Source organism: Ceratotherium simum, chromosome 9, assembly GCF_057802395.1.
Source record: "Ceratotherium simum simum isolate JZ-2026a chromosome 9, ASM5780239v1, whole genome shotgun sequence".
In the NCBI taxonomy this organism is placed as follows: domain Eukaryota; kingdom Metazoa; phylum Chordata; class Mammalia; order Perissodactyla; family Rhinocerotidae; genus Ceratotherium; species Ceratotherium simum.
The window spans coordinates 59,913,641-59,939,287 of record NC_141908.1 but is presented as its reverse complement, the minus strand read 5'-3'; the positions used below and the strand labels follow the sequence as shown (position 1 = coordinate 59,939,287).

The following is a 25,647-nucleotide window of genomic DNA, read 5'->3' as shown; positions in this document are numbered from 1 at the left end:
ATATTACACTCATGCCAAATATCTAAACAGTCAATGCCAATATTTCTTAAACTGTGTCCCATGTAGTCAGTAAAAATTAGTTTGGGAAAAACTGGGTTAAAGAACTTTTTTTCATGTTACTGCAGAACTTCTCAGTGATGCATGCACACTCTCTCCAAAACTGACATTCAACATCATTCCAAATGCTTTTGTAAAAGCAACATTTTTCAAAACTAGTGTTACACTTTGAACATTTGTTGAAAATAAGTTATCTTTGGGAAGGCATATTTCTCTAGAAAGACTTGGGTAGTAAAGTTTGGAGAAATGAGATCAGTACTACATATTCACTTAGGAATTTAAAAAGTTAATGTTAAAAATACTGAAATGTATAAATCTAATAACTTGGGAGTCACACGTTGGCTTTGAGAAAATCAAGAATGGCATTTTGAGTGGTTTAACATTAGTAATTATCAAACGCTTACCTTCCACATGACATATGAAATGAATAAAAGTACAATAAGTCCAAGTAGCAGGCTACTTGAAATAATCACTATAGTGAAATGACGTTTGGGTCTTTGATGATGTAGTCCTTCAAGGAAAACCTACATAAATTAACCAAAATAAAGAACCACCAGTTTAAAAACTTGCTTCTATTTCCTTTGAAGCCCCTCCACGATCCGCATCTGTATTTAGAATAACCCACCCTATTCTCTGGCTGGCTCTAACACAACCCTAGGAAACATTGGTAACTGTTCAGCAGAAACAGTGAACAGAATGGGCGAACAGAATGGGCTTTATCCATTGTTCTTCCTCTAATCATGCTACCAAATTTAGCTCCTGAAAGACCTCTGTCATTCCTTCCTGCCAGTTGTGGAAAATGTCAACTCTCAGTAAAGTATCTCCGGCCCTCCCTGATAGTCAAAATCTATATTCCTACCCAAATAGCCTAGCAATACTTTTTCCCTACAACCTTAATGTTTCAGTTAAGAAGGTAATCTTACATGTGCAACATTGTCATTCTTGTTTAGTTCAATCACTTTTGGATTTGACTCTGGAAAAGCTGTCGCTCTTATTTCAAACTTGAGTGCTGAAGTCTCATCCTGTTTAATAAAAGAAAGATCACTGTAGCCTGATTCATAGTTTTATTTCATGAAGACATTAATAGTAGGTAAGGATCATGAGAAATTATTTCTATATAGAGGTTTTCACAATTTATCTTCCCCAATTTATTTCACCATTTGCAGTTAATTACAATGCAGTGCTTTCTTTGGTTCCAAAGCCATGGGCTTGGTATTAATTTATATGGCATCATTTTATTGAAACCCTTTCATTAAACATGGCTACTTTGCAGATTAAATATTATAAATATTTAAATCAAGTTATCATTTGATAGTTACCAATGTATTTTTTTCCTGGATATTGAATTTTTATCCTCAAACAAGACTTTCTTCACCTGATAAATGACCTCAAATTCATTTTATTTGGGCTTCTTTTTCTGTCTAAATAGTGTTGTATTTTGCTGCTCTAATAAAATACATATATTCTAATATTGTAATGGAAAAATCTGGTATGAATAATTATAGCATTCAAATATAAAATCAGTAGATAAACACAGACCTTTGCTGTCTAATGCAGGGACTTTATAACCCAGAATCCACAGAGCTTGGGAATCTGTGGATGGGCTCCACAGACTCTAAGCACCTTCTGAAATTGTATGTAACATTTAGATTTTTTTCACATGTGCATTCACTGTTGTAGATGAGAATATATTCTTTAATCAAACTCTTGAAGAGGTCAATGACCTTCAAAAGTTAAAACTACTGTGTAAAGATTGTTCAACATTTTGGAGAAAACATGTAGAATTTTAGGGCTAAAAATAAACTACATACTTCATCTAAAGCAGTGGTTTCCAACAGGATGATTGTATCCCCGGAGGACAGTCAGCAATGTCTGGAGACATTGGTGACTGTCAGGACTTGGGAGGTGGTGCTACCAGCATCTAGTGGGTAGAGGCCAGTGATGCTGCGGAATATCCTACAATGTACAGGACGGCCCCTGACAAAGAATTATCTGGTCCAAAGTTCCAATAGTGCTTACTGTTGAGAAACCTGGACCTTGAGAGTATGAGAAGGCAAACTGCAAAAGTTTAAATAACTTGTTGATGGTCCCAGGGACTTAGTTTTCAGCACAACTAGAACTAAAACAGATTATCTCTTATTTCCCTGTTTGGTGCATCTTCCTCTTGACCACTGTGTGGTAACCTCAAATATTCCTCTTAACAAAACACGATACCTGCCATTTCCTTTGGCTTCCTATGTGCCATGCAGTTTTAGTAGGTGTTTTATAAAAATCATCTCATTTAATCTGCAACCTCCCTGAAAAGGAGATATTATCCATATTTATCAGGTAAGGAAACTGAAGAACAGAACTCCAGATAAAACCCATTTTATTTCAAAGTGCTTCTCATAAATATGCATACTCTTATCTAAGAAGTCCAAGATATATTTAATTATTTTTAATTCAACTTTTCAAAGTTCATCTTCCTAAAAGTGTGTTATTGTATGTTTGTGTTTTGGTGTTGATAAATTTTGATGTTTTAGTTTGATTTTATGAAAGCCTTCATTTTAGTTCTTAGCTTTATTAAATTTTAAATTTTTAAGCATAATTTAAAGGAGTTTGGAAAGAACTTTACAGTTATATGAAATGTTAAAGTAGCCGATTTCTTTGATTTAATCGAGGTTCACAAGCAGTTGGTCATGCTTTCTAAAATAAACCCCTTAAGACTGTAAAGTAAGACTGTGGAATAATTACCTTTTAATTAGTAAAGCCATGTCATTTAGACCAAGTGTTTAGCTGAAGTGATAAATGGAAACGATTTTAGAGTTACACTCCAAATTTTACTTTCATTCATACCTTCTCAATTTGTTGAATGCCTCCTTACGAAGCAGCCTAGCTATATAAGATAATTGAGTTTGTAGATGCTATGTGAACTTATCCATATAGAAAGTTGTCATTGTATTTTAGACTTACCATTTCTAAAATGGATGGCCGGCCTTCCAACTGAATGTGAACACTGGCTTCTTTTCCACTTTCCATTTTCCCAAAATTGCATAAGAAATTTAAACAGTATGGATCAGCTTTTATGCAGTACTTGAAAAGAATACAAAAGAGCTACGTTAAAATGTCAACATTTTTTAAAATGATGGCTAAAATATTTTACGTGGATTTAAAAATCTGCTCCCCTCAGTGGTGTTCATAAAAATTATCTTGCTGTAAACATGGAATTAAAGATCTGCGTTCATTAGTGGCATTTAAAAAATTAGCTTTAAACAAAACACAAATGTTCGTTTTGTAAATTATAACAAAAACAAAGTATTTGAACTGGAGCCTGGATTCTCATTATTCTTATGAACTTAACCTTCTGGGATAAAATTAAAAGAAAGACTCCTAATCAGAGTCTTGCTAAGTTACATGTTCCTTGTAAAACTTGGATTGTTTGAAGGGTAAAATTATTTCCTCAGTTTTTTTTTCCATAAATTCACTAAAATAAAAAGATTGGAAATTAATCTCATGCCACAGAGGCTGCTGAGCCGAAGACAGCATCTTGGCCTCCTAAAGGGTCTGGAGCAATGTCTGCCTGACACAAGATGGGCATTTGTTAGATAAATAATGACACCGTATATTGTATATTTTTAGCCCTGGGTCTATCTCCACTCTCCAGTCATGCCTGTTCCTCACATACAAGAATATTACCTGAACTCGTTTCTCTCCTACACTTAATGTAGGTTAACAGCTCAAACCCATTGATTCCTGGTTTTAAGTATTTCAGTTCTATATGTTGGAAAGCAAAAACTACAACCTGAAAAATGGAAACTTACCAATAGCCTCTTATCAGTCTTTGACAAGAATCTGAATATGTCTTTCAGGGTCTCCAATGGACCTTTTTGCTTCTCTGATGCACAGTTTCTTTCATAATTTTTAAAATGGCATTCTCCATTAGTAGTCTAGAAAGATAGAAAGCAAGAAAAATCTTATTCAATATTGGAAAGAACAACAGAAGTTAAATGGTTTGAAAAGATCCAATTGCTTACCTTCTCTAAAATATATCAAGTACTTCTGGAATTATGAAAATATTTTTTGACAGATTTATTTGGGAAAAATTAAATCTCTGTGGCAAACACACAAAAACCTAGCAAAATTTTAGAGAGTTGGATATAGTTCCTAAACTGATCAAATGGCCTTAACCTTACAGAAATTAGGGCAATGTGAAAAATGGATGTTTGAACATTAGCATGAAATTAAACATTTCTTTGGCTTCAGACACAAAACTATGTGTTATAACAGCATGTCCTACCATCTAAATCTGAAATTCAAGTAAGATTTTTAAAAATTAGATCTCAAATCTACTTAGTAGGTTTATTTGTTGATTGCTTGTCTTGAAACTGGGAAGGTAAAAACAATTCTGATGGAATCATCAAAACAAGAATATTGATTCTTAATTATTTGAATATTCTTTTAAAAAGGCTGAAATACGGATTTTTCAACAGTGGTCTCAATCTTAATGGATAATTCTACCAATTAAATTACTTTCACAGGTCCACATCACAAAGAAAATGTACCAAAGATGGTAGAGCATTGTTCTGTAAATGAATAAGTTAAATGCAGAGGTGCCACTATACTCCTACAGTTCTAATGCATGTATAATATTCAAAGTGTACTCAATAAATTCATATTGAATTCATGGCTTAGATTAATTGTGACTGAAATAACAGAAATCTCCATTTTAGCAATATTACTTACAATAAAGGAAGGAACACATTTTTACCTGGACATCCAAAATGTTGAACAGCTTATGGGTACGGGGGATAAAAGAATTTGGTACCATTATTTCCACACTAACATTTGGAGCCATGCTATGGCCGGTGTTGATAACCTGATAAGAAGGAAAAAATTTTAAACAATTTAAAAATATTTTTCAGAAATGTAAGTAGAGATGTCAATGAACTTTTAGGTGAACCCATATGTTCCATGCAACATTCATACTGGTGAAGGGTTGTTATTAGCAGCTGCACAGCAAAGAGAGACAGAATATTCATAGTCAGAACTTTAAAAAGTTTGCTAATAATTGTAGCCTCTAGTTATTATTCCTAGCCCTCTCCTTTTGGTATTGATTAGGCCAATATGTCCAGGCTGATGGTTTATTGCAGAAATAGTCTAAAGAAAGAGAAACAACATACATTTGTATGGCACATTATGAATTCAAAAAACCGTGCTCAGTTGGTCCTCATAACTATTCCATGAAGTGGGCCGATATTTTATCATTCACCAGCTAAGGAGAATGCTAGGAGGTGTTAATGATGTACCCAAGATGAAAGTTAAAAAGCGACAATAATTGGGACCAAAACCCAGGTATTCTAATTCTAAATCCTATGATGTTTTCACAAAATCACTCTGTGTTGAGAGGATAATCATCAGCAGTTAGTGAATAAAAATCTATTTTAATTCAGGATAATTATAATGCTGATGCACTCAGAAAATCAGAAATGGGGTAGGTTGTTTGGTTTTAGGGACAATACAACAGGTTTTTAATAACGCATAAGGGAATGATTTTTTATTGATAAATTTGGGGATTACAGATCTCTGAAAAAGGAAATTGAGCCAAACTATTGCCTCCTGAGGGCTTAACTATAAAACAAATACAATAAGTCAGAAAAGAGATGTGCCACAGTATCTGAATGAAATAGCATGACTCAGACTCAATTTTTTGAATGCACATGACATAGATGAAGAAACAGAGTGTCCCTGGCTTTGGGACAGGTGGTAATTGCTAGGCAATAAAGCACAGGGCAGTTGCAAAAGGCAGTATCAGCAATGGGTACCCAGTAGTGTCCAGACCTTTAGATAAGGTCTTCCTGATGCCAGCAAATAATCAATCTAACCTACAATAGTCTTCGTCCTTGTTCACCTAATAACGTTTAGACCTCCAAGAACATCTTCATACTTGGACAGATTCACCAAACCAACAGACTGAAAGTATCTCCAGTCACACTCTATTGTAATTTAACTAGAAAATACTTGTTAGCTATTAATTGTGAATTAATGAATAAGTTTTCTAGAGTCCATCTCAGTTTCTGTTTTTGTTTATCAAAGCACAACCTGCCATAGGGCTCTGATTGGACCACTTCTTGGGACTTCAAAGTAGAGGGCTAAATTTTTTTCAACACTAGTGTATACTAGTTTTACAAAAACTTGAGTATACATAGACTCAATAGGAGTCTCAATAGAATCAATAGGATTTCAAGGTCATTCTTCCACAGCTCTGAGGCAGGGCCCAGGAATTTGCATTTTGAATAAGCACCCCAAGTGATTCCGACACACATTTTGAAAAACATTGCCTTACAAAATATTATAATGTACCTAGTCTAATCCAGACTCATTCACATTCTATAGATTGTTATATAGCTCTAAGAATATTTGGGAATTGGTTTTGGTTCAAAAAATATTTTTGTGGACATTATCTCCAATTATTTACTTATAATCAACATCTGTGATACACCAAAAATCTCAGTTGACAGTAAAAATTTTTTAAAAGAATTTTTAGCTTTATATTAGTATATTAATACTTTTGGATAATGATAATACTCTTTACTTTTTAACAAGATTATTTAATAAATGATGCATCACTTGTCACAGGTCATATACCTATGGCCTGAAAGGCTGACCAAGTACACCTTAAATGGAGATGCAAGAGGTAAGAGCTTTCTTTCGTGGTAGATAATGTTAGAGCTTTTATAAAGCTTGAACCAAGAAGAGATTTCACTGATTTCTACCCAAAGATGCCTTCCCTTGGCCTATCCTGTTTTCCGTATGCATCTCTAGTACATTCAGTTCCTCGGCCAGTTTCAGGCGGTACCGATGTTTCTGCTTGCTCTTTCCCACCTGTACTGTAAAGAGATGTGGGCTTGAGCAACAGAGACAAGACAAATGAGAAAAAAGGAGCGGGAGCCCAAGAGGAAAGAGCGTGAGTGCCCGTGCTCCAGTCCCTGCTCACCCTAGGCCAGCCGGGGCCTGAGGGACATTACATGTATCTGGTGTCCTCTGGAGCAATCATCAGTAACATTCTTTCCATTTGTTACACATATCAACACAATCAACTTTTCTTACATGGAAAGTGAGGTTCATTTTCTCTGCCATGCATGTTTCAGGCTCATTTTCCTCGTTTGGTCCATACACAAAAGAAGTTGGATTTACAAACCTGATAGAAACAAATTCAAACTTAACTGTCTTATTTGATAAGGTATTATAAATAGTCTTTCTCTATGGTTTGGATTAGAACATATTGCCTAGATATGCCCTAATCCAGACTATAGGTGCCTCCTAAATACCCTGGAATACTTTTGGTTTCTTGGTAATATAAGAATTCTAGTGAAAATGTAATTAAATTAGAAAGCCATATGCTCTGACTTGGGTGACAGTATCTCTTCCCACCAATATCTTTTGCTTGCCTTCCCCAAGACTGCCTGGCTCATTCTGCCAACCATTCCTTCTCTCTCAGCCCTCAAATGATTCATGTAAATCGATAAATATGAGACAAATTCTAGCTTTTCCCTGTGGCTCCAATATCCCCCATACCTCAGTCTATCATACCTATTTTTGAGTTATTTCTTCCCATCCCTAATTCTTGCTGGCTATTTGTAATGAACCCCAAGTCTGGGGAACAACTCAAATATCACTAAGTATGGTAAATTTTGTTAGAATACAAGGTTGTCACTCTTTTACCTGTGATTAGACACATGTATGGTCAGTAATTAACTTTGAGAAATACTTTTCTAGGGAAATCCTGACTCCATAAGTTGCTCCTACTTGGCAGCTAATATGAAATCCTACAAATTAGAGACCCATTGCACAGGAAAGAAAAATATTCAAATGTTGTAGATTTAGGCAGTTTAATACTTGCAGAGCACTCCTTGCCCAAAATGACAAGATGTGGATAATGGAAAAATAGGGGGACACTCATCAAAGGAAAATCAAGGGGAGGAGGCAAGACAAACATTCAAAACCAGGAAACATGCAACCAGCTTTTCTTTGCTTCCCACTCACTCTCTAGGTCCTCTTCTCCCTCAAATGGCTTCCTTTATCCCCCTGCTTGTAATGGGTGGTTAAAAATGATTGGGGATGGTTTATCTTTAGAGCAACAAGAAGAGCTCATCTGTCTATTCTGTATCTCTTATTGCTTGAAAAATGTGGTTTTAAACAAAGACTAATAGCCTGAATAATTTCCACTCAAATCGTTAAAGGTTTTCTTAACACTCCTTTCATTCTTTCTTCAGACATCTCCTCCTTGAAACAGAGGAGGATCCACTCAGTTACTTAAATAATGAGTGAATACTGGCCCCAGGGCCGTGGCTGAGGAATTCTGTAATTCACGGGTACAAAGGGTGGACAAGGGACACCTTGTAGTTGGCTCTCTCATACCTCAAGCCATTTGCCACATACACAGACACAGGTTCTAGAGAGTAGTGATTTCACTAAGCTCATACTTTTTTGAATTTCCCATTTGCCATGGCCACCAAGTATGATCACGCAAACTACACGCTACCCAACTTCTGGGGCCCCTGGCCTGCACAGCGCACAACTGACAGGCTGGACGTGGCCGGCTAGAGGCTGATCGGGCTCTTCCAGTAAGAAATCTCCTCCAGCTGGGCACTAGTTTGAGGTGGTCTCAGTGATGATTATAAAGATCAAAATAATGAACATCTAAGCAAGGGATTGCAACGCCAAGGTAATTGTTAAAAGACAGAAACAGCACAGGATCTTTTTATAAAAATTTTTTAAATATGGTTTTGACCAGTGATGTAAGAAGCAACAGAATTTAAAATCAGGTCTCAGTTTTACAGGAGGCCTCAATCTCTACTTACCCATGAACAGTTAGCATGACTTCATACTTGAGAGGTAGTGCTAAAGTCACCTTGTTACTCTTCAGGTTGTCCATTTCCCCTTGATTTTCACTATAGAAGCAAATAGAAAACCCTGTTAGAATCCATCCAGCACAAAAATCATCTTAGAACTAATTACATCCTGTGTATACCTACTACACTTGGAGGTTGGTTTAAATGCTTTTTGAGGAGTGGGGATAAAAGTAGAAGTGGTGGTAAGAAATTTTTATGACAGGGTTGGCAGAAATTTGCTCTCATTATTTACAGTTATTTGCTTCCAAGCTGGTTAGAGGGTTTTTGTTTGTTTGTTTCTTAGATCACATAAGAGAAGTTTTCTTCTGTAGACAATGGAACACAGCTCCATAGTTCCCCTGAAGTCCCCCCCCCACCCAAGGTCAGCAGTCCATCTCCTTTAGTACAATTATTCTGCACAAGGAAATATACCAGGCGGCATGCACTGTGATGTTGAGATCCTCTTCTGCTCTGCTGAGGGAGCTCGCATCCAGGAGAAAGCCAACATCTATCTGTAAAACACAGAGGGAAAGCCCAATTTGTTAATAATCTAAAACATTTTTTTTTATAATCTGAATTTTAATTTTTCTTAAGAGTTTATGTTCTGTGTAATGAGAATTGGAAACTATGTTCTAGAAGCATAGGCTACCCTTCACTCGAGCAGTGAGCTACGGGGAAGCTTTTGGGTTTATGGCAACTTTAAAGCACCAGCATTTCCAAAATGACATTCAGAGACAAAGCCTCGTCTAAATGTCAAGACAGGCAGGTCCAGACTGACAAAATTAGAGATGATTTCACAAGCTGAGTGAGGACTCTTGCCAGAAACACCTTTTTGTATAGCAGAGGTAACATGCCTGGCAGACAGGACCACCTGGGGTGGGGTGGGGTGGGGGGAGTGTTGGAGAAGGGTGAGATGAGGGAGTAGAATTCTGATTGACACATTCACATGCCCGTCTTGACATAAACACGTACCCCCCCCACTTTTATTTTTTCCAGTGAACATTGCCAAGGATATAAACACAATCGCAAAGATCTCAAGCTCAGTTGGTTTTGGTTTTATTTCATCACTTAGCTGCTTACCTTAAGCAAAAAATAATAGTAATAAGTTATATATTTGTATGCAGCATAATATAGGAAAAATAGAAAATGTTTTATATTCATGTTAGTAAACAAAAACTATAAATGCTAAATGCTTACCCTTGATAGATGATCTACATATATATAGCCAACACTGCAGTCAAGTTTTACTATGCCAGAGCTGTCTGTGACTTCACAGTTTATTTGTTTTTCTTCCTAAAAGGAAAAATGAAACAACTGGTTTGGGTAGGAAGGGAACAAGAAGTTTGTAACTTATGTTTAAGGATGGTTTTGAAAAAAAAATCATCCCCAAAGAATTTACTTTCCTGGAAGAGTATTTTCTGTTTACTTTTGGGATAAATAAAGAGAAATATAAACAAATTATATAAATATGTGTGCATATGTATAGGTTTATTTTAATATTCATGTAAATTCTCCACAGAATAATTCCTGGACTGGTAGCTTTCATCCATGTTTGTGTGTTCCCTAGTTAATTCAAGGTCCAGTTCCTTGAAAAATCATAAAGCAAGGAATTCATAAGGTCCATATTTCATTGTCCCTCTTCCATCTGGGATGTGAACATGAAGGTATTTAATCGCAATAACTAATCACAATAGGATATACATATTCAAATGCTCAGTATAGTATATTATATAGATGTATATTCCCCTGAATATTTTAGTTTTCCCTCTTACTATTGCACATAGGCTCCCGATGCTCTAGAGAATGAGGGTAATAGATATTTGTGAGAGGTCAAAGGCATCTCTAAATGCCCTTGGTGTGAGGAGATGGTCTCCGGATAGGGATGGGTAAATTTGCTAAGGGATAGAGAAACATCAAAGAAGAAAGTGATTGAAGATTTTCTCTTTGAAATTCAGCCTTATTAATACCTCACTGATGGATTTAAGTGTTCATGACTCAGGCCTGGTAGTAAGAAAAGGTCTCCAGGTGCTTCAAACTCGTGTAGGAGAAGAGAACTTGCCTGCGATGTGGTTGACACTAAGGTCTTGGGGTTTGTGGAAGATTGTTGGTTGTTGGATTGTTGGAAATTCTCTGGGAACAAGACTAGGCGTGTGAACTTAAAACGCAGAGCAGTAACACTGGAGCCCAGCAAGGAGGATCAGTATTGCTTGTGCAGGGACCCCAACCAAGAGGAGCAGCATCACAGCACGCGATGAGCATGTATCAGTGAGAAAAGCAATGGCACCCAAGCAGCTTGCCTGGACAACTGAACAATCGCTTCTCTCACGTAGTAGCATTCGGAGGCAGGAAGCTGCCTCTTTTGATCTCAGTCCGATCCCAGTGAACTTGTCATTTTGATCAGGAGAATGGAGGAAGTCTCAAAATCACTGGAAGCCTCAGTGATAAGTCTGAATATACCCCAAATATTTAGGCCTCAAATTGATGTAATTATACCATTTAGATTTTTTTAAAACTAAGTAAAATATGTTTTGTGTTAGTGCCTGTCAAGTCGATTCCAACTCCTAGCACCCTGTGTACGGCGTTGTGACCCTGTACACGGCGGAGCTGAACCCTGGCCGGTCTTTTTGCACCATCCTGTCACCTTCTGGCGCTATATCAGACAATGCTCTGCTGCTATTCATAGGGTTTTCATGGCCATTATTTTCAGAAGTGTGTGGCCAGGTCCTTCCTAGTCTGTCTTAGTCTGGAAGCTCCACTGAAAACCTCTCCACCACGAGTGACCCTGCTGGTATTTGAAATCCCGGTGGCATAGCTTTCAGCATCACAGCAACATACAGCCACCACAGTGTGACACCTGACAGATGAGTGGTGTGGTGCCATGGCCGGGAAATGAACCTGGCTGCAGCAGTGAGAGTGCTAAATCTTAACCACTAGACTACTGGGCTGGCTAAAATATTATGCTATTGTGGTTTTTGATACTTACCAAATCTAAAATCTTGATGAAGTAAAGACCAGTGGGTAGTCTGATATGCAGAGTCGTTTCATAGGCATCATCTCCAGCGTTAAACAAGGACACGTTCAACATTAACGTCTTCATACTTCCAACAGCAAGATAGGTTTTATTTTCATGTGGCCTAAAAATTAAGTAATATTATTTAGTTCTTTTTGGGAAATAAAAATCCCATCTCCTCACTTATTTATCCCAAACTTAAAATACTAATTTGGGAAAACAACATGGGAGTTGACCCCATGCAAGTAGATGCAAATCCATGTGAAAAAGAACTCAATTTCTCTTATTTCGTATAAATTCAGTCAACTATTACCCGAGAAAAGTTTGTTTTTTAATTAGTTTGCTTTTTAAGAGTGAGTTCAAGTTCTAGCTCTGGCTCCACTTCTTCTGAAGGGAGGTCATTTAGCATTTTTAAGCCTGAGTCACCCCATCTGTACTAATAACAACTACCATTCTGTGAAGATTTGGCTCATGCACATTCCATGAAATCCTCAGAACAACACATTTATCTATGAGGAACCTGAGGCTTAAGAAACTTATTCAGGATATCACAGCTAGAATGTTCTCAAGTCTCAAGGCAAACGCAAATCTCTTCGCCTACACAGCTCATTCTCTTTACCAATTAGAGGGTTAGAAGAGCTCAAAGAAACCTTCAGTTACAGAATGTTATGATTCTATAAGCTTTCCTCAAAGATGTTCTTAGATATTGAATAATTTAAAATTTAGAAAAATTAGTTCAACCATAGAAGAATGTGACCCAAAGCAAAATATCGGGTGAGGATAATCATAACAATAGGAAAGGTCAACATTCACCTAGAACTTTAGAGTTTATAAAGTTTCTTCAATAATGTTTACATTGTATCATTCTATTCAACATCTGTATAGAAGCTTAGCGTTTGAATAAACTATGTGTGGAAATGCTAAGCACATAGTAGGCATTTAGTAGTTATTTGTGAATTGATTTAAGATGAAGTGTTTAAGGACAGAACAAGTTTCAAAATTTATGTTTTTTGTGTGTGTGTGTGTGAGGAAGATCAGCCCTGAGCTAACATCCATGCTAATCCTCCTCTTTTTGCTGAGGAAGACCAGCTCTGAGCTAACATCTATTGCCAATCCTCCTCCTTTTTTTTTTTCCCCCAAAGCTCCAGTAGATAGTTGTGTGTCATAGTTGTACATCCTTCTAGTTGCTGTATGTGGGACATGGCCTCAGCATGGCCGGAGAAGTGGTGCGTTGGTGTGCGCCCGGGATCCGAACCCAGGTCGCCAGTAGCGGAGCGGCGTGCACTTAACCGCTAAGCCATGGGGCCAGCCCTCAAAATTTATGTTTTAAGCATTACTCAAAAGATGCATGAATGACTGATTGACTATAATTGAAAGCTCCTGTATAATAGATCATTATGTTCGTTACTCTCTGATACAAAAATAGTTTTTAAAAAAACTCCCACCACAGGCTGGCCTGGTGGCGTAGTGGTTAAGTTCGAGCGCTCTGCTTTGGTGGCCCGGGATTGGCGGGTTGGGATCCTGGGTGCACACCTACGCACCGCTCATCAAGCCTGACTGTGGTGGCATCCCACATACAAAATAGAGGAAGATCGACACAGATGTTAGCTCAGGGCTAATCTTCCTCAAGCAAAAAGAGGAAGATTGGCAACAGATGTTAGCTCAGGGCCAATCTTCCTCACACACACAAAAAAATTCACACCTTTGTAGAGCTTATATAGTAAAGGACAGATTTATAAACAAATGTAAACAAATGTTACATAAATACACGGGAAAGAGTTATGAATGAAGGGCTCTGGGAGACTAGGGTAGGGAACCACTTTTGCCTGTGGATGCTTTTGCCTGTGGATGGCAAAGGCATGTTGCTTCTTGCTTTTCTACTATTTTAATTATTTAGGTTGAGCTGAATGAATATTTGAAATTTTTTTTTAAATAAAAAAGGTCTGAAAATTTCATGATTCAAGCTAAGTTAACTTGGATTTTACCCTTAACTGATTTCTTAAGTCCTCCTTCTCCAATCCAATTTTCACATTGCCAGAGAGGGTCATTTTCCAGAAAGCTAACTTGATAACATCACATGCCTGCTTAATATCCTCTGATGCCTTCAAGATAGAGTTCTGTAGTGTTCATCGGCGCATTAGTCACAAAAGCCAAGACTTAGAAACAACCTAAGTGCCCATTGACAGATGAATGGATAAGAAAATATGGTATATATACAGAATGGGATACTACTCAAAAAAAGATGAAATCTTGCCATTTTCAACTACGTAGATGGACCTTGAGAGTATTATGATAAGCGAAGTAAGTCAGATGGAGAAAGACAACTACTGTGTGATTTCACTCATATGTGGATGATAAAACCACCACCACTATCACCACCAAACACATAGATACAGAGAACAGATTGGTGGTTACCAGAGGGGAAGGGGGTAGGGGGAGGATGAAAAGGGTAAAGGGGGATATTTGTACAGTGACAGATGGAAACTAGACTTTGGTGGTGAACATGATGTAGTCCATACAGAAGTCGAAACACAGTTATATACACCTGAAATTTATGCAATGTTATAAACCAATGTTATGTCAATACAAAAAATTTTAAAAAATAATAAAAAACAAAGCTAGAAGGAAAAAAAAAATAGTTCTAACTCATTAGCACAGCATATGAGGGCTTCAAGAGCTGGCCCCTGTCTCTCTCTCCATTGCACAACTCATTCCTTTGCTTTAGTCATAGTTACCTACAAACAGGTGTCCAAACACCTGTGTTTTGTATCTTATTTCAAGCTATCCTCTGTCTTGAACATCTTTGCCCTTCATGAATCTAGTTAACTTTCACTTGTTCTTCAAGATTCAGCTTACATGTCGATGTTAAGAGTTCTTATAAGTTCTTCCAGTTGATACTCATTGCTAAGCCCTGTAACCCAGCATTGCATTCCCCCTAAGAAAAGTGGCTTCTCCCTCTCCCAAAGCACATTGGGCACCCCTATAAATGTGACATTTTCATGCTGTCTGGTTTTGCTCACCACTAGAATAAGTTATTGAGAGAAGATGCTGGGTTATGATTATCATTGTTTGCTCAGAGCCTAACAACACGATTAGTGTTCAAAAAATATATGTTATGTATAATTGTATCAAACATTAAAAAGAGTTGGGTCACACTAAAACACATGAGAAAAATTGGGAGAATTATTGGATAAGTAATTGCTAAAAGTTCATGAACTCATCATTATAAATTTTATCAAATTATAGCCATGTTTGTTCTGTGATGGTATACAAATTCCAAATGTTTCATTAAGATAAGAAAGTAAATATCTACTACGACCACATGTATGTGATGTGTGCCCCACCCACATAACCTAACATTTTAGTTGCAACATAACTACTGAATTGACCAATAAATTAATAGCTACATCAACACTGGAAAGAGGGTATAGTTTGAGAAGCAAATTATTAATTCTTATGAACCTCGGAATGTGCAAACAAAATTATAATTTTGGACACTTCTCCCCACTTTTATGCATCCAATAACATAGCTCTAAGAAACTGGACTGTTCACTTAATGCCTAAAAGTTCTTCTCCTCTTATCCTGACTTTTTTTCCATTTTAAACTTACTTATCAAAGTAGAACATACATATAGAAAAATGCACATATCCTAAGTGTACAGCTCAGTGAATTTTTACAAACAAACTTTTCCAAATACACATGTGAAACCAGCACCCAGATGAAGAAAAAAGATGTTACCAGCGCCGTAGAAATACCCTTGTGCTCCCTTCCCTCCGATTATCGCCCTCCACCCGCTATCTTGCTTTTTCTAGTATAGACTGGCTTTGCCCAGTTTTATATTTCATATAAATGGAATCAGAGAGTATGTAACCTTTGAGTATCAGGCTTTCTTAACACAAAATTTTCTTTGTAAGATTAATCTATATTGATGCATGTAGTTGTAAATTGTTTATTCTCATTGGTGTATATATATTCCATTTTGTAAATATACTATATTTTATTTATCCATTCAACAGTCATTGGGAATTCTGGCAACTCTAGTTTGGAGCTATTATAGTCTTTTGGTGAATATATCTATGTAATTCTGTTGGGTCAGTCTGTCTGTCTGTCTGTCTATCTATCTATGAGTAGATCCTTACGCTTGTTAACACAGGATTAATTCCTGAAAATTTCTAAATCTGGCTAAATTTGGCAACCAGTTTAAATTATACTAGCAAATTATATTTAAATAACAAAACATACTATATGGAACTATATTTAAATAACATAAAGTAAAGTACTACAGAATTGTTATATAAAAAGCAAGCATACCATAGAGTAGGGGTTCATAAACTGCTGAAGGCCAAATTTGAACCTCCGCCTGGTTTGGTCAATAAAGGTTTATTGGAACACAGCCATGCTCATTCATCTGTGGCCACTTCTGCACTATGACGGCAGAAGGGAGTGCTTGAGACAGAGATCTCTGTCCCACAAAGCCTAAAATATTTATTATTTGTCCCTTCATGGGAAAAGTTTGTCAGCTCTGCCATAGAGCAGTCTTATTGATGAGTATAATTAGTTTAGAAATAAGCATACCACATAATCTTACTATATTTAAAATCTATATTATTCTGACAATAATAGAGGCTTCATTATTTCAGATGGCATAGGATACAGCATTAGAGAAAACGATCCCTCAGACTTCATAGTTCCTTGGTTGGTACTCGAGACATCGAGGAGAAAGGAATGAAGAACATGTCCATATGTAGAATCTCTAGCTTCTGATCCCTGGGTTTGAGGAGTTGGATAACTCTGGAATGATGTACAATAACTAAAAAAGCAGTAATTCTAAACCATGGCTATCATTTCAGGGTGGAAGAATCTGACTCAGTGACAGTATGCTATTTCTCCCAATATTTTAGGGAATGGCTGTGATTTACTCATTCTTATGTTGTAAACCTGTGTGTTACATAAGTATGCATCTGCTTGGTGGCACTGTGTTAAATGGCAGGGAGGAAATGTGCGGACACATGGCTGTCCTACATTCCCCCTACTGTTCTATAATCATGTTACAACTAAAGGAACCAAGAGGTTCTAAAAGTAGACTTCAGCTTGACATTAAAGTTTAATTAAGACTTGTAGAAGAGCTGCCTAGAAATAGACATTTATAAAATATTCTGGCTTGTAACCAAAGCATTAGTCACTGAACACCTTTGGGAAAGAAGTTGGCACTTAGACAAGCAACAGAAGGTGAAAGCACGGCATAAACAGCTAGGTTCCAAGACAACAGCAAATTAAAGAGAAACACAATGTTCACATTTCAGCAGCCAGACTCCTGGTTTAGTTTCCATTTTTAAGCTCTTTTGCTACATTATCATAATTACAATCTTACTCTTTTGTTTTGATATATATCTTACTGTACCTTGATTCATTAACAAGGTGCCATTGGAAAGATACCCACCAGCTTTTTACATGAGACATAATAAAGGACCAGGTGCACATCTGGAAGTGCGACAAGGCTGAACCAGAGCTTTCCCAGGGAATCATAGTTCATTCTTCATTAAAACACGCATAATGCAGACTTGAAATTTACAAAGCAGCCTAGAATCCACGTAATTTAAACAAATCAAGGTACTGTGTACATACAGAATCATAACTTAATAAGTGTAAGAGGAAAAATAGGAAAATGATGTATTCAGCACCAAGGCTCTATGTTTTTCCTGAGTGAATGATATTGTTTTATTTTGCAGGAAATGCTCCCCAAGTCTTAGTATAATGAATGTGCTTTGCCTTGATAAAATGAATTAGTGCTTCCTAGCTAACTTGTTTTTAATCAAGATGCTAGAACAAAATATAATGTAAATTGATATGTACCTGCGTCAAGATATGAGAGTCACTATTATGACAAAAAAGTAGCCTACGTCAAGTGGCCTACAAGCCCAAGGAAAATTTTATCCTTTTTTGTTCTACTGACTTCAGGGAAAAAAATACTGGAAAATTCTCATCTACTGGGATACATCAGTTGCCTGACATTTAAGAGTTTATCGAATAAAGGCAAACTCATTGAGCTCCAGACTACAATAGCAGAAGAACATGGTTCGGAAGCCTGAACTAGGAATTAGCATGTTTTAGTGTATAAGGTATATAATTCATCTTCCTCAAACTCTATGAGCTCAGTGAGGCATATATTCCTGCTATCTCCATTTTAAAAATGGACAATTTTGTTAGAGTAGCTCTGTGGGGGGCTAACAGCAACGTAGCAGATGCTGCACATTGCTCACTGTCTGCCCAACAGTGGTTTCCCTTCCTAGCTGCTAACAGAACCCCAGATTATTCAGGCAGTAGGCAGCATTCCCTTGATATTGCCGAAGATAAGCCCTTAGTTCAGCTTCAGGGAATGAATTATGATCGATCTAATATGATCATGATGACTCCATTCTCCTTCAACCGTGATAGATTCAGAGGTGAGCAGGTAACACAGATCTGGTTAATCAGAATAAGAAGTCTGCTAAGGCACTTCCCTTTCTGGAAAGGCAGCCTCCAGAGGACACAGAATTTTGCTCCTGCTCCGTTTTTCTTGCTGGGAACCTTGGTGCTGCTGCAGCCACCACCTGGTGACCATGAGGGAAAAACCAAGAGAACTGGAAAGGTAACCACGAGTGTCCAGATTTGGGAAGCTGCTCACTAAAGCTGCAAGTACTTCCTTCAGCCTGCTTATATGCAAAACAATTAAGTGCCTTTATTGTTTAAGTCACTATTAGTCAGGTATTCTGTTACTTGCAGTTAAAATCATTCCTAACTGAAATGAAAGCAATTGTTCAGGAAAACTCTACATCACGTTCACTGGAAGCATGTCTGAGGTACAAAAGAGAAGTGGTGTCATTTACGTCAGTAATCACTATGAAAGACTTGATTTTAAACTGCCTATGTGATGGCTAACACCTGCTATTATATTTATAATCTTGATAGTCATATTTGTTAATCTGTATTTTGCAGTGTAAGTCCCTTTGGATGTGGTTTATTGTCCTGAGAATTTATACATTCAGGAGGAAGCCTCAACTTAATGAAAACATGAGGCGGAGTGCATAAACATGGTTTAGTTTGCTGTCGGCAGTCTATTATTGCAGTCTTGAGAAACTCATGTTCTTTACTGAGTAAACACATTTACCTAAAGCAGGTTTGTAGCTCTGGGACATATAAACACCATCAGTGCCAGTGGAGTTATAGTCAGGAGAATGTGCAGAACATATGGTCACAATTTGCCCACTATTACTGAGAAGGGAGACAGGACACCTATGTGGGAAAGGCACATTTTTATCTGATAGAGTATAATTTACTAAAAATGCAAAACAGTCTGTCAGAACCTTTCCTGTGGGCCTGAAAATTCATTAGAAGAGTTTTCGTTTGAAAATTCCTCAAAGTTGTCATTTACCTGAGAGGGAGAGCCTGTAACGTTCCTAACTGGTATAAAAGAGTGGGGCTTACGCTTTACACTGGTGTTCATGCCACTTCAAACCTCATGAAACTGAAATCTGCTGACCCGTCATTCTTTATGTCCCAGCAGCACTCTTGGGACACAAAAAAACGATAAACTCTGGGCAAATAATGTGCAAAAAATGTTTGGAATTCACTGGCAAAATTTCATTTTATAACCAAACTAAAGTTATTTTGTATCACGATCCATAAATATTCCAACTATAATATGAAAAATAACTTTTATCAAGCCTTCATATGTACCAGGTTTTGTGCTATATATTGGCCTGCATTATTGCATTTTATCTTTAAAACAACCTTACAGAGTAGGTATTATTTTACCTACTTATAAATGAGGAAAGAGGTTTACAGAAGTTAAAAGGCTTCTCTAAAAAGGTCATTCAGGTAATAAATGGTAGCTATAGAACTTGACCAGGTTAGTTTAACTTCAAATCTGGAACACTTAACCACCATTGGTTCCAAGATTTTAGTGTGATAAGAACCACTTGGAGCCCTATTAATAATGAATATTTCTGGCCTGGCCCCCATAGATTCTGATCTGGATAGTCTGGGACCTAGGAACCTGCATTTCTATCAAGCAGTCCAGGTGATTCTCATGAAGGTGACTCAGAGGCGACATCTTGAGAAACACTACCTTACCCTCTGTTGGCTGCCATTTAAAATCCTAATGGACTTGATATTTAGACTACAAAAAATATTATCACTTCAAATTAAAAATGTAAAGTAGATAATGCAGTATCTTACTGTGAGAAAATATATAATGAAGAAAAACTAATAATTCAATTAAATTAATAATTCCATATCTTAATTCAACAAGATGTATTTTCATTCTTCAGGAAAGAAGAATTCTTGGTAATATTTTCACACATTTCAAAGTCCCATTTTCTCATAGGCCAGAGGGATTGCAATGAAAGATGACACGGTGACAGCGGGAGTGTCCAATTTAAGAAAATGTAAACACTACTTATTTATAGCTTAGATAAGCTTTCCCACACACAACTCTTCTTCTTATCAAAGGCTCATGACAGCAAAAATACCAAGAAAAATAAGCATTTTAGGAGGAAAATAAATACATGAATGGGAAGGTTATAAATTATTCAACTAATAAATCAACAAAGGCACCACATTATATGCTGCAATATAAAGTAGTTAGTAGTCATTGTTTTTGGACTATCTGAGCAGCCAATCTGGATAATTTAAGTATAAAGTCCAATTATCAATCAAATAGGTTAGGGCTTCTTGGCCCTCAACTGTGGATGCTCAAGGCTATACTGGCATTGCATAAGTGAAAAGAATTAATTTATTCTCTGCCATATGTGATCCCATCCCAGCAGGGTACTCAACACTGTTTGTCAACCTATTTACTCATTCCTAGTTGACTCCCTATCCCATTTATCATAACAGCTATTTTGAATCTTTTCCCATTCCTTTCAAGTCTCCAAACCCATCCTCAAAGCCCTCACTTTCCATATATAAACATACTTTTTCTTCTGGCTATCCATGAATTCTCTACATTTCCCTTCCTTCCACATTGAAATTTGTTAATGTTAAGCATCTTTTCAGAGCTGCTTAGTTCAAGATAAGGAGAATCTTAGCTTCTTTCTAAGGCTAACTCCTCCACCTGAGTCTGATCCCATTATACCCTGATTCCTCTGTTACATTGTCAGCAAACATCTATTAGTTGCCTACAGCATTCCAGGCACTGAGTTAGGCATTGGGAACACAAAGATGAAAAGACAGGAACCTGCCTTGAAATGGCTTACAGGATAGCGTGGAGACAGACAGTAATGGCGGTGAGCGTGCAAGGGTAGTGGGGCCAGGGGCACAGTAGGAGACAAAGGGGGCTCCACTTAGGAAACAGCTGAGATTTACAAGATAAATAAAAGTTAGTCAAGTAGGTAAGTGAGACAAGTGAAAAGATACAGAGGCTCAGGAGAGCGTGCACGGCCAAGCAACTGGAAGGGGTCTGCCATCGATGGAAAGAAGTCCTGCGGAATCGGTGAGAAAGAACGCTAAGGAGTTTAGATTTTAAAGTGATAATGAGCCACTGAAACATTGTTATCAGATGTGTATGTTAGAAAGCTCACTCTGGAAACATCGTGATAGAGGAATTAGAATAATGCAAAATCAGAGGCCAGTAGCACAGAAAGCAGGAAAGCTCAATGAAGGAAGTATATTGAGTTCCTGGCTTGAAGCAACAGTGGTAGAGATAGAGAAGTACGACGGATAAAAAATACATAAGTAGTAGTATTATACGACTTAGTAATTTATTGGATATCAAGGATAAAGAAAGAAAAATGCAGGTTGAGCTCAAGCTTTCTGGCTTTGGTAACTAACTAACGGTGTCATTGGTGGATAGAGACTGGGTGCCCAAGAGGACATGTCTAAGAGACAACTGGATGTGTGGGTGTGAAACTCAGAGATACTGATTTGGGCATCAGCAGTGTAGGCAGGCCAAGCGAGGACAGAGTTGGGAACAAGATTATCTGGGGAATATATGGGAGTGTGAGAAAGGGATGAGAGAGGACCATTTAGGGAGCCAGTAGAGCCCAAATCAAAGATCCTCCAAAGACAATTGAGAAAGAGGGGCTTGAGAAGTAGGAGGAGAATAGGAGTAGGATGGTATCAAGGAAATTAAAGCAAAAGAGGAAGTGAAAAGCTGTCAAATGCTTCAGAGAAGAGTTCAAATAGGATCTGAAAAATGCCCCCTGGATTTAAGTAGAAAATTTCTCTCTCCAATTTATTCTTTTCCCTGCCTTTGACCCTCACACTTGTTTATGTCTTCCCATGATTAAATAAATAACAACATGTGATAAATACATAAAAATTCTGTAGTTGAATCTACTTATTCGCAGTATATTCTCCTTCCCTTAGTCACTAACCCTGTCATTTGGCTACTACTGCACTGAAATTTCTATCTCAAAATTTGCCAGTGACACCCTTCTTTACCTACAAGTCACATTTTAAATGCCAACTCCCATAACCTTTCCTCAGTCATTATGCTATCTGATCTCTCTACAAAATTTTACGATATTAAGTCCCTCTTTTTATATTCTCCATTGGCTATTTCACTATGGAATTGGCTCTCCTCTTAGTTCTTTTCAGTCTCCTACAGGTACTCCCTATTCTTGTTAAGCTCTTTAAAATAAAATTGTCCCCCCAACATTTGATCCTTAGTTCTTTTCTCGGTGAAATTCACATTTCTACCCCCTACCGCCACCCTGGGCATTCTCACAAGTCATCAATGTGTAGAGGACTTCCAAATACAATCCTGAACTAGATTTTCAAGTGGAAAGCTGCAGAGAGAAGTCTTACCAAATTCAACATGCCCCAATCTAAACTTCCTTCCTTTATATTCCTGCCTCCCCAAATAGTTTCCCATCTTCCTGCCCTGTCACTGATGCTTCCTTCCCCTCCTTCACTTCCCACATACAACCATCCCTCAACCTGAAGTAGGAATTCTGTCTCTCTGTTCCTCATTTTCATATCTTCCCTCTGATATGAAGAACAATTTCAGTATAGGGGATTTAGATATGTTACAAAATTATGGTTTATTCCCAACATTTATCTAGTTTTCACTATGTGCTAGGTGCTATTCTAAGCCCATTACATATGTTTTCTTTTTGCTGTTGCACCTTCTGTGAATTTAGAAGAACAAGATGGTTTATCCCTTTTCAAATGTTGTTTATATATAGAGAGAGGGATTTCTTTGTTTTGTACATCAGTCTGAATTATGTAACCAGTTTTCTGGGTGATAAAAAACTAAGCATTGGGGCCGGCCCGGTGGTGCAAGTGGTTAAGTGCGTGCGCTCCAGGGCAGCGGCCCGGGGTTCACCAGTTTGGATCCCGGGTGCACACCGACACACCGCTTGGCAAGCCATGCTGTGGTGGCATCCCATATAAAGTGGAGGAAGATGGGCACAGAAGTTAGCACAGGGCCAGTCTTCCTCAGCAAAAAAAGAGGAGGATTGGCAGATGTTAGCTCAGGGCTGATCTTCCTCACACACACACACAAAAAAACAACTAAGCATTAATGTAGTGAAGGTTAGCTCATTTTGCCATCAAAACTCTGTTAACAGGCACTTACATATGTCTAAAACATAGCTACAATTATAATGATAACCCAAGGCACGATTAAATCCTGAAATATCTTTTGACTTATCAATAAAAGATTAAAACATGCCTCATAAAGCCTTCTTTCACAAAGTGGTAATCTTTGAGTATATACTTATGTGAATGATGTATAGATCACTTAATCTCTTACAGTAGAATGTTGTTCTTTTCCAGTTCTTTAAATGCTACTAACCCCCGAAGATTAGTTCTTAGTTCTTTTCTCTTTAGAACTACCACATGCACACACCCATTAACCCATCTTGATGAATAACAGAGAATAAACTATACTTACTTCAAAAATCCAATTTTTGCAGAAACCTGTAAATCAGCAGAACAATTTTCGTGGGCACAAAACCTTGCAAAGTTTATCTGGAAATAAAATATGACAGTATTTTTTATTTTAGTTAAACTCAGTAGGTATATTTCTGTGTTTTTTAAAGAGTAAGACATCTATGATACATGAGAAAAATGAAATTAATAAATCAAATTGATAACTCCTTATTTTATCCCATTTGAAGAGTTCAATTAGAAAATTAGTCAGTAGGTTCAAGTGACAAATAATTGCAGCAGGGCTAAAGGAACTAAGTTCTTCCAATAGGTACATTTAAAGCCTAAATTTTTTAAGTAGAAAAAATGATTTTTTATTTCATAACAGCTGTGTAGAAAAATAAGTTGAATCAAACTGCGGTAGTAACCTATGTAAGGGTTTAAAACCTGTGCTGCCAAGATGTTCTTGGTTGAGTTCCTCTCAATTTTCTGGTAATGCAGTAGTCTGATCCCACTTATTACGCAAAAGCATGGCATTTAATTTTTGCAGATGGTAGGACAGTGATTTTATATTCATTGAAAATAACAAAATGTAGAAATTTAGAAATTTTATTTTGAGGATATATTGAACAAGATTAAATGATAGTCTATCATAAAGGTTCCAGAATTTATTTAACTCTAAGCATTTTAATAGGACTCAGAGATACTATAAGGTTCATGGGAAGACCTGAGGTATAAGCTGGACAAAGCCAAAATGGAGAGAGATAAAAATGAAGAAAGCTGAGCAGAATAGGTAAAGAGGGAGAGATGCAGGAAAAGAAATCTAGAAAGTCAGAGGAGCCAGGCACCTGAAATGGGAAGTGACCGGTGAGCTGTCAAACAGCACATCAGACCACAGACTGCCTACCTGGGGAGCTGACGGAAAGTGTAAATCTTTCTCTAAGTGATTAAGTAAATATGATTTTTCTTCTACCAGTCTTATTTGTTTATTTGTTTATTTATTTATTTTGTGTGTGTGTGTGTGTGTGTGTGTGTGAGGGAGATCAGCCCTGATCTAACATCTGATGCTGATCCTCCTCTTTTTTTTGCTGAGGAAGATTAGCCCTGAGCTAACTTCTGTGCCTCTTCCTCTACTTCATATGGGACGCCGCCACAGCATGGCATGACAAGTGGTGCGTCAGTGCGCGCCCGGGATCCGAACCCGCGAACCCTGGGCCACTGAAGCAGAATGCGTGCACTTAACTGCTTGTGCCACGGGACTAGCCGCCCTACCAGTCTTATTTGTAAATCAGGCTGTTCTAAGAATCAAAATTATGTTATTCTAATATAACTACAAATTGCTAAGGTTTTGGCTTGTGTAATTACAATATTGAGATTTCCATTATTGAAGACATTTAAAAATAGTTGATATTGAAAACTGAAGTTCAACAGAAGAGTGAAAAAAATGGACTTCATCAATATTTTCATCTAAGGGTATAGAGAAAATGTGCTCTGAAGTTATTATCTTCATTCAGTCTAGTATTGTAGACCAGACAGTGGTGATTGTAAGGTCAAATATCTTCAAGTGACCAAAGGGCAATTTTGTCTGGACAGGATATGAACTAGACCTTTAAATGTCCCTTTCATCTTTAACATTCTGTGTGCCATTAGCAAATGTTTAATGAATGCTTTTACCATGCCCCAAAACATCCTGTTGACTATGTCTTTGTGCTGTTGGACAGTAAAGGTCTGAACAACCAGACTCCTGGGAATAAACACAATGTCAGTGAAACTGATATATCTTGGGATAAATTAGAAAAAGCAGTTCACTGGTTAGAATGCAGCATCCATCTCAAAATGCAATTGATCCCGGGATG

At 37.3% G+C, this 25,647-nt stretch overlaps 1 protein-coding gene across 1 annotated transcript in view; it reads right to left on the bottom strand.

Moving 5' to 3' along the window:
- ITGA4 (integrin subunit alpha 4) overlaps nucleotides 1–25,647 on the bottom strand; it is a 77,263-nt gene that overhangs the window by 1,417 nt on the left and 50,199 nt on the right. Inside the window, exons 17-27 of the mRNA XM_004426693.3 lie at nucleotides 23,817–23,893; nucleotides 11,911–12,061; nucleotides 10,125–10,220; nucleotides 9,360–9,439; nucleotides 8,898–8,987; nucleotides 7,144–7,234; nucleotides 4,805–4,912; nucleotides 3,858–3,983; nucleotides 3,010–3,129; nucleotides 981–1,079; nucleotides 462–581 (exon numbers count right to left, since the gene is read on the bottom strand). Coding sequence (XP_004426750.1) covers nucleotides 462–581; nucleotides 981–1,079; nucleotides 3,010–3,129; nucleotides 3,858–3,983; nucleotides 4,805–4,912; nucleotides 7,144–7,234; nucleotides 8,898–8,987; nucleotides 9,360–9,439; nucleotides 10,125–10,220; nucleotides 11,911–12,061; nucleotides 23,817–23,893 — 1,158 coding nt within the window. The remainder of the gene's footprint in view (nucleotides 1–461; nucleotides 582–980; nucleotides 1,080–3,009; nucleotides 3,130–3,857; nucleotides 3,984–4,804; nucleotides 4,913–7,143; nucleotides 7,235–8,897; nucleotides 8,988–9,359; nucleotides 9,440–10,124; nucleotides 10,221–11,910; nucleotides 12,062–23,816; nucleotides 23,894–25,647) is intronic.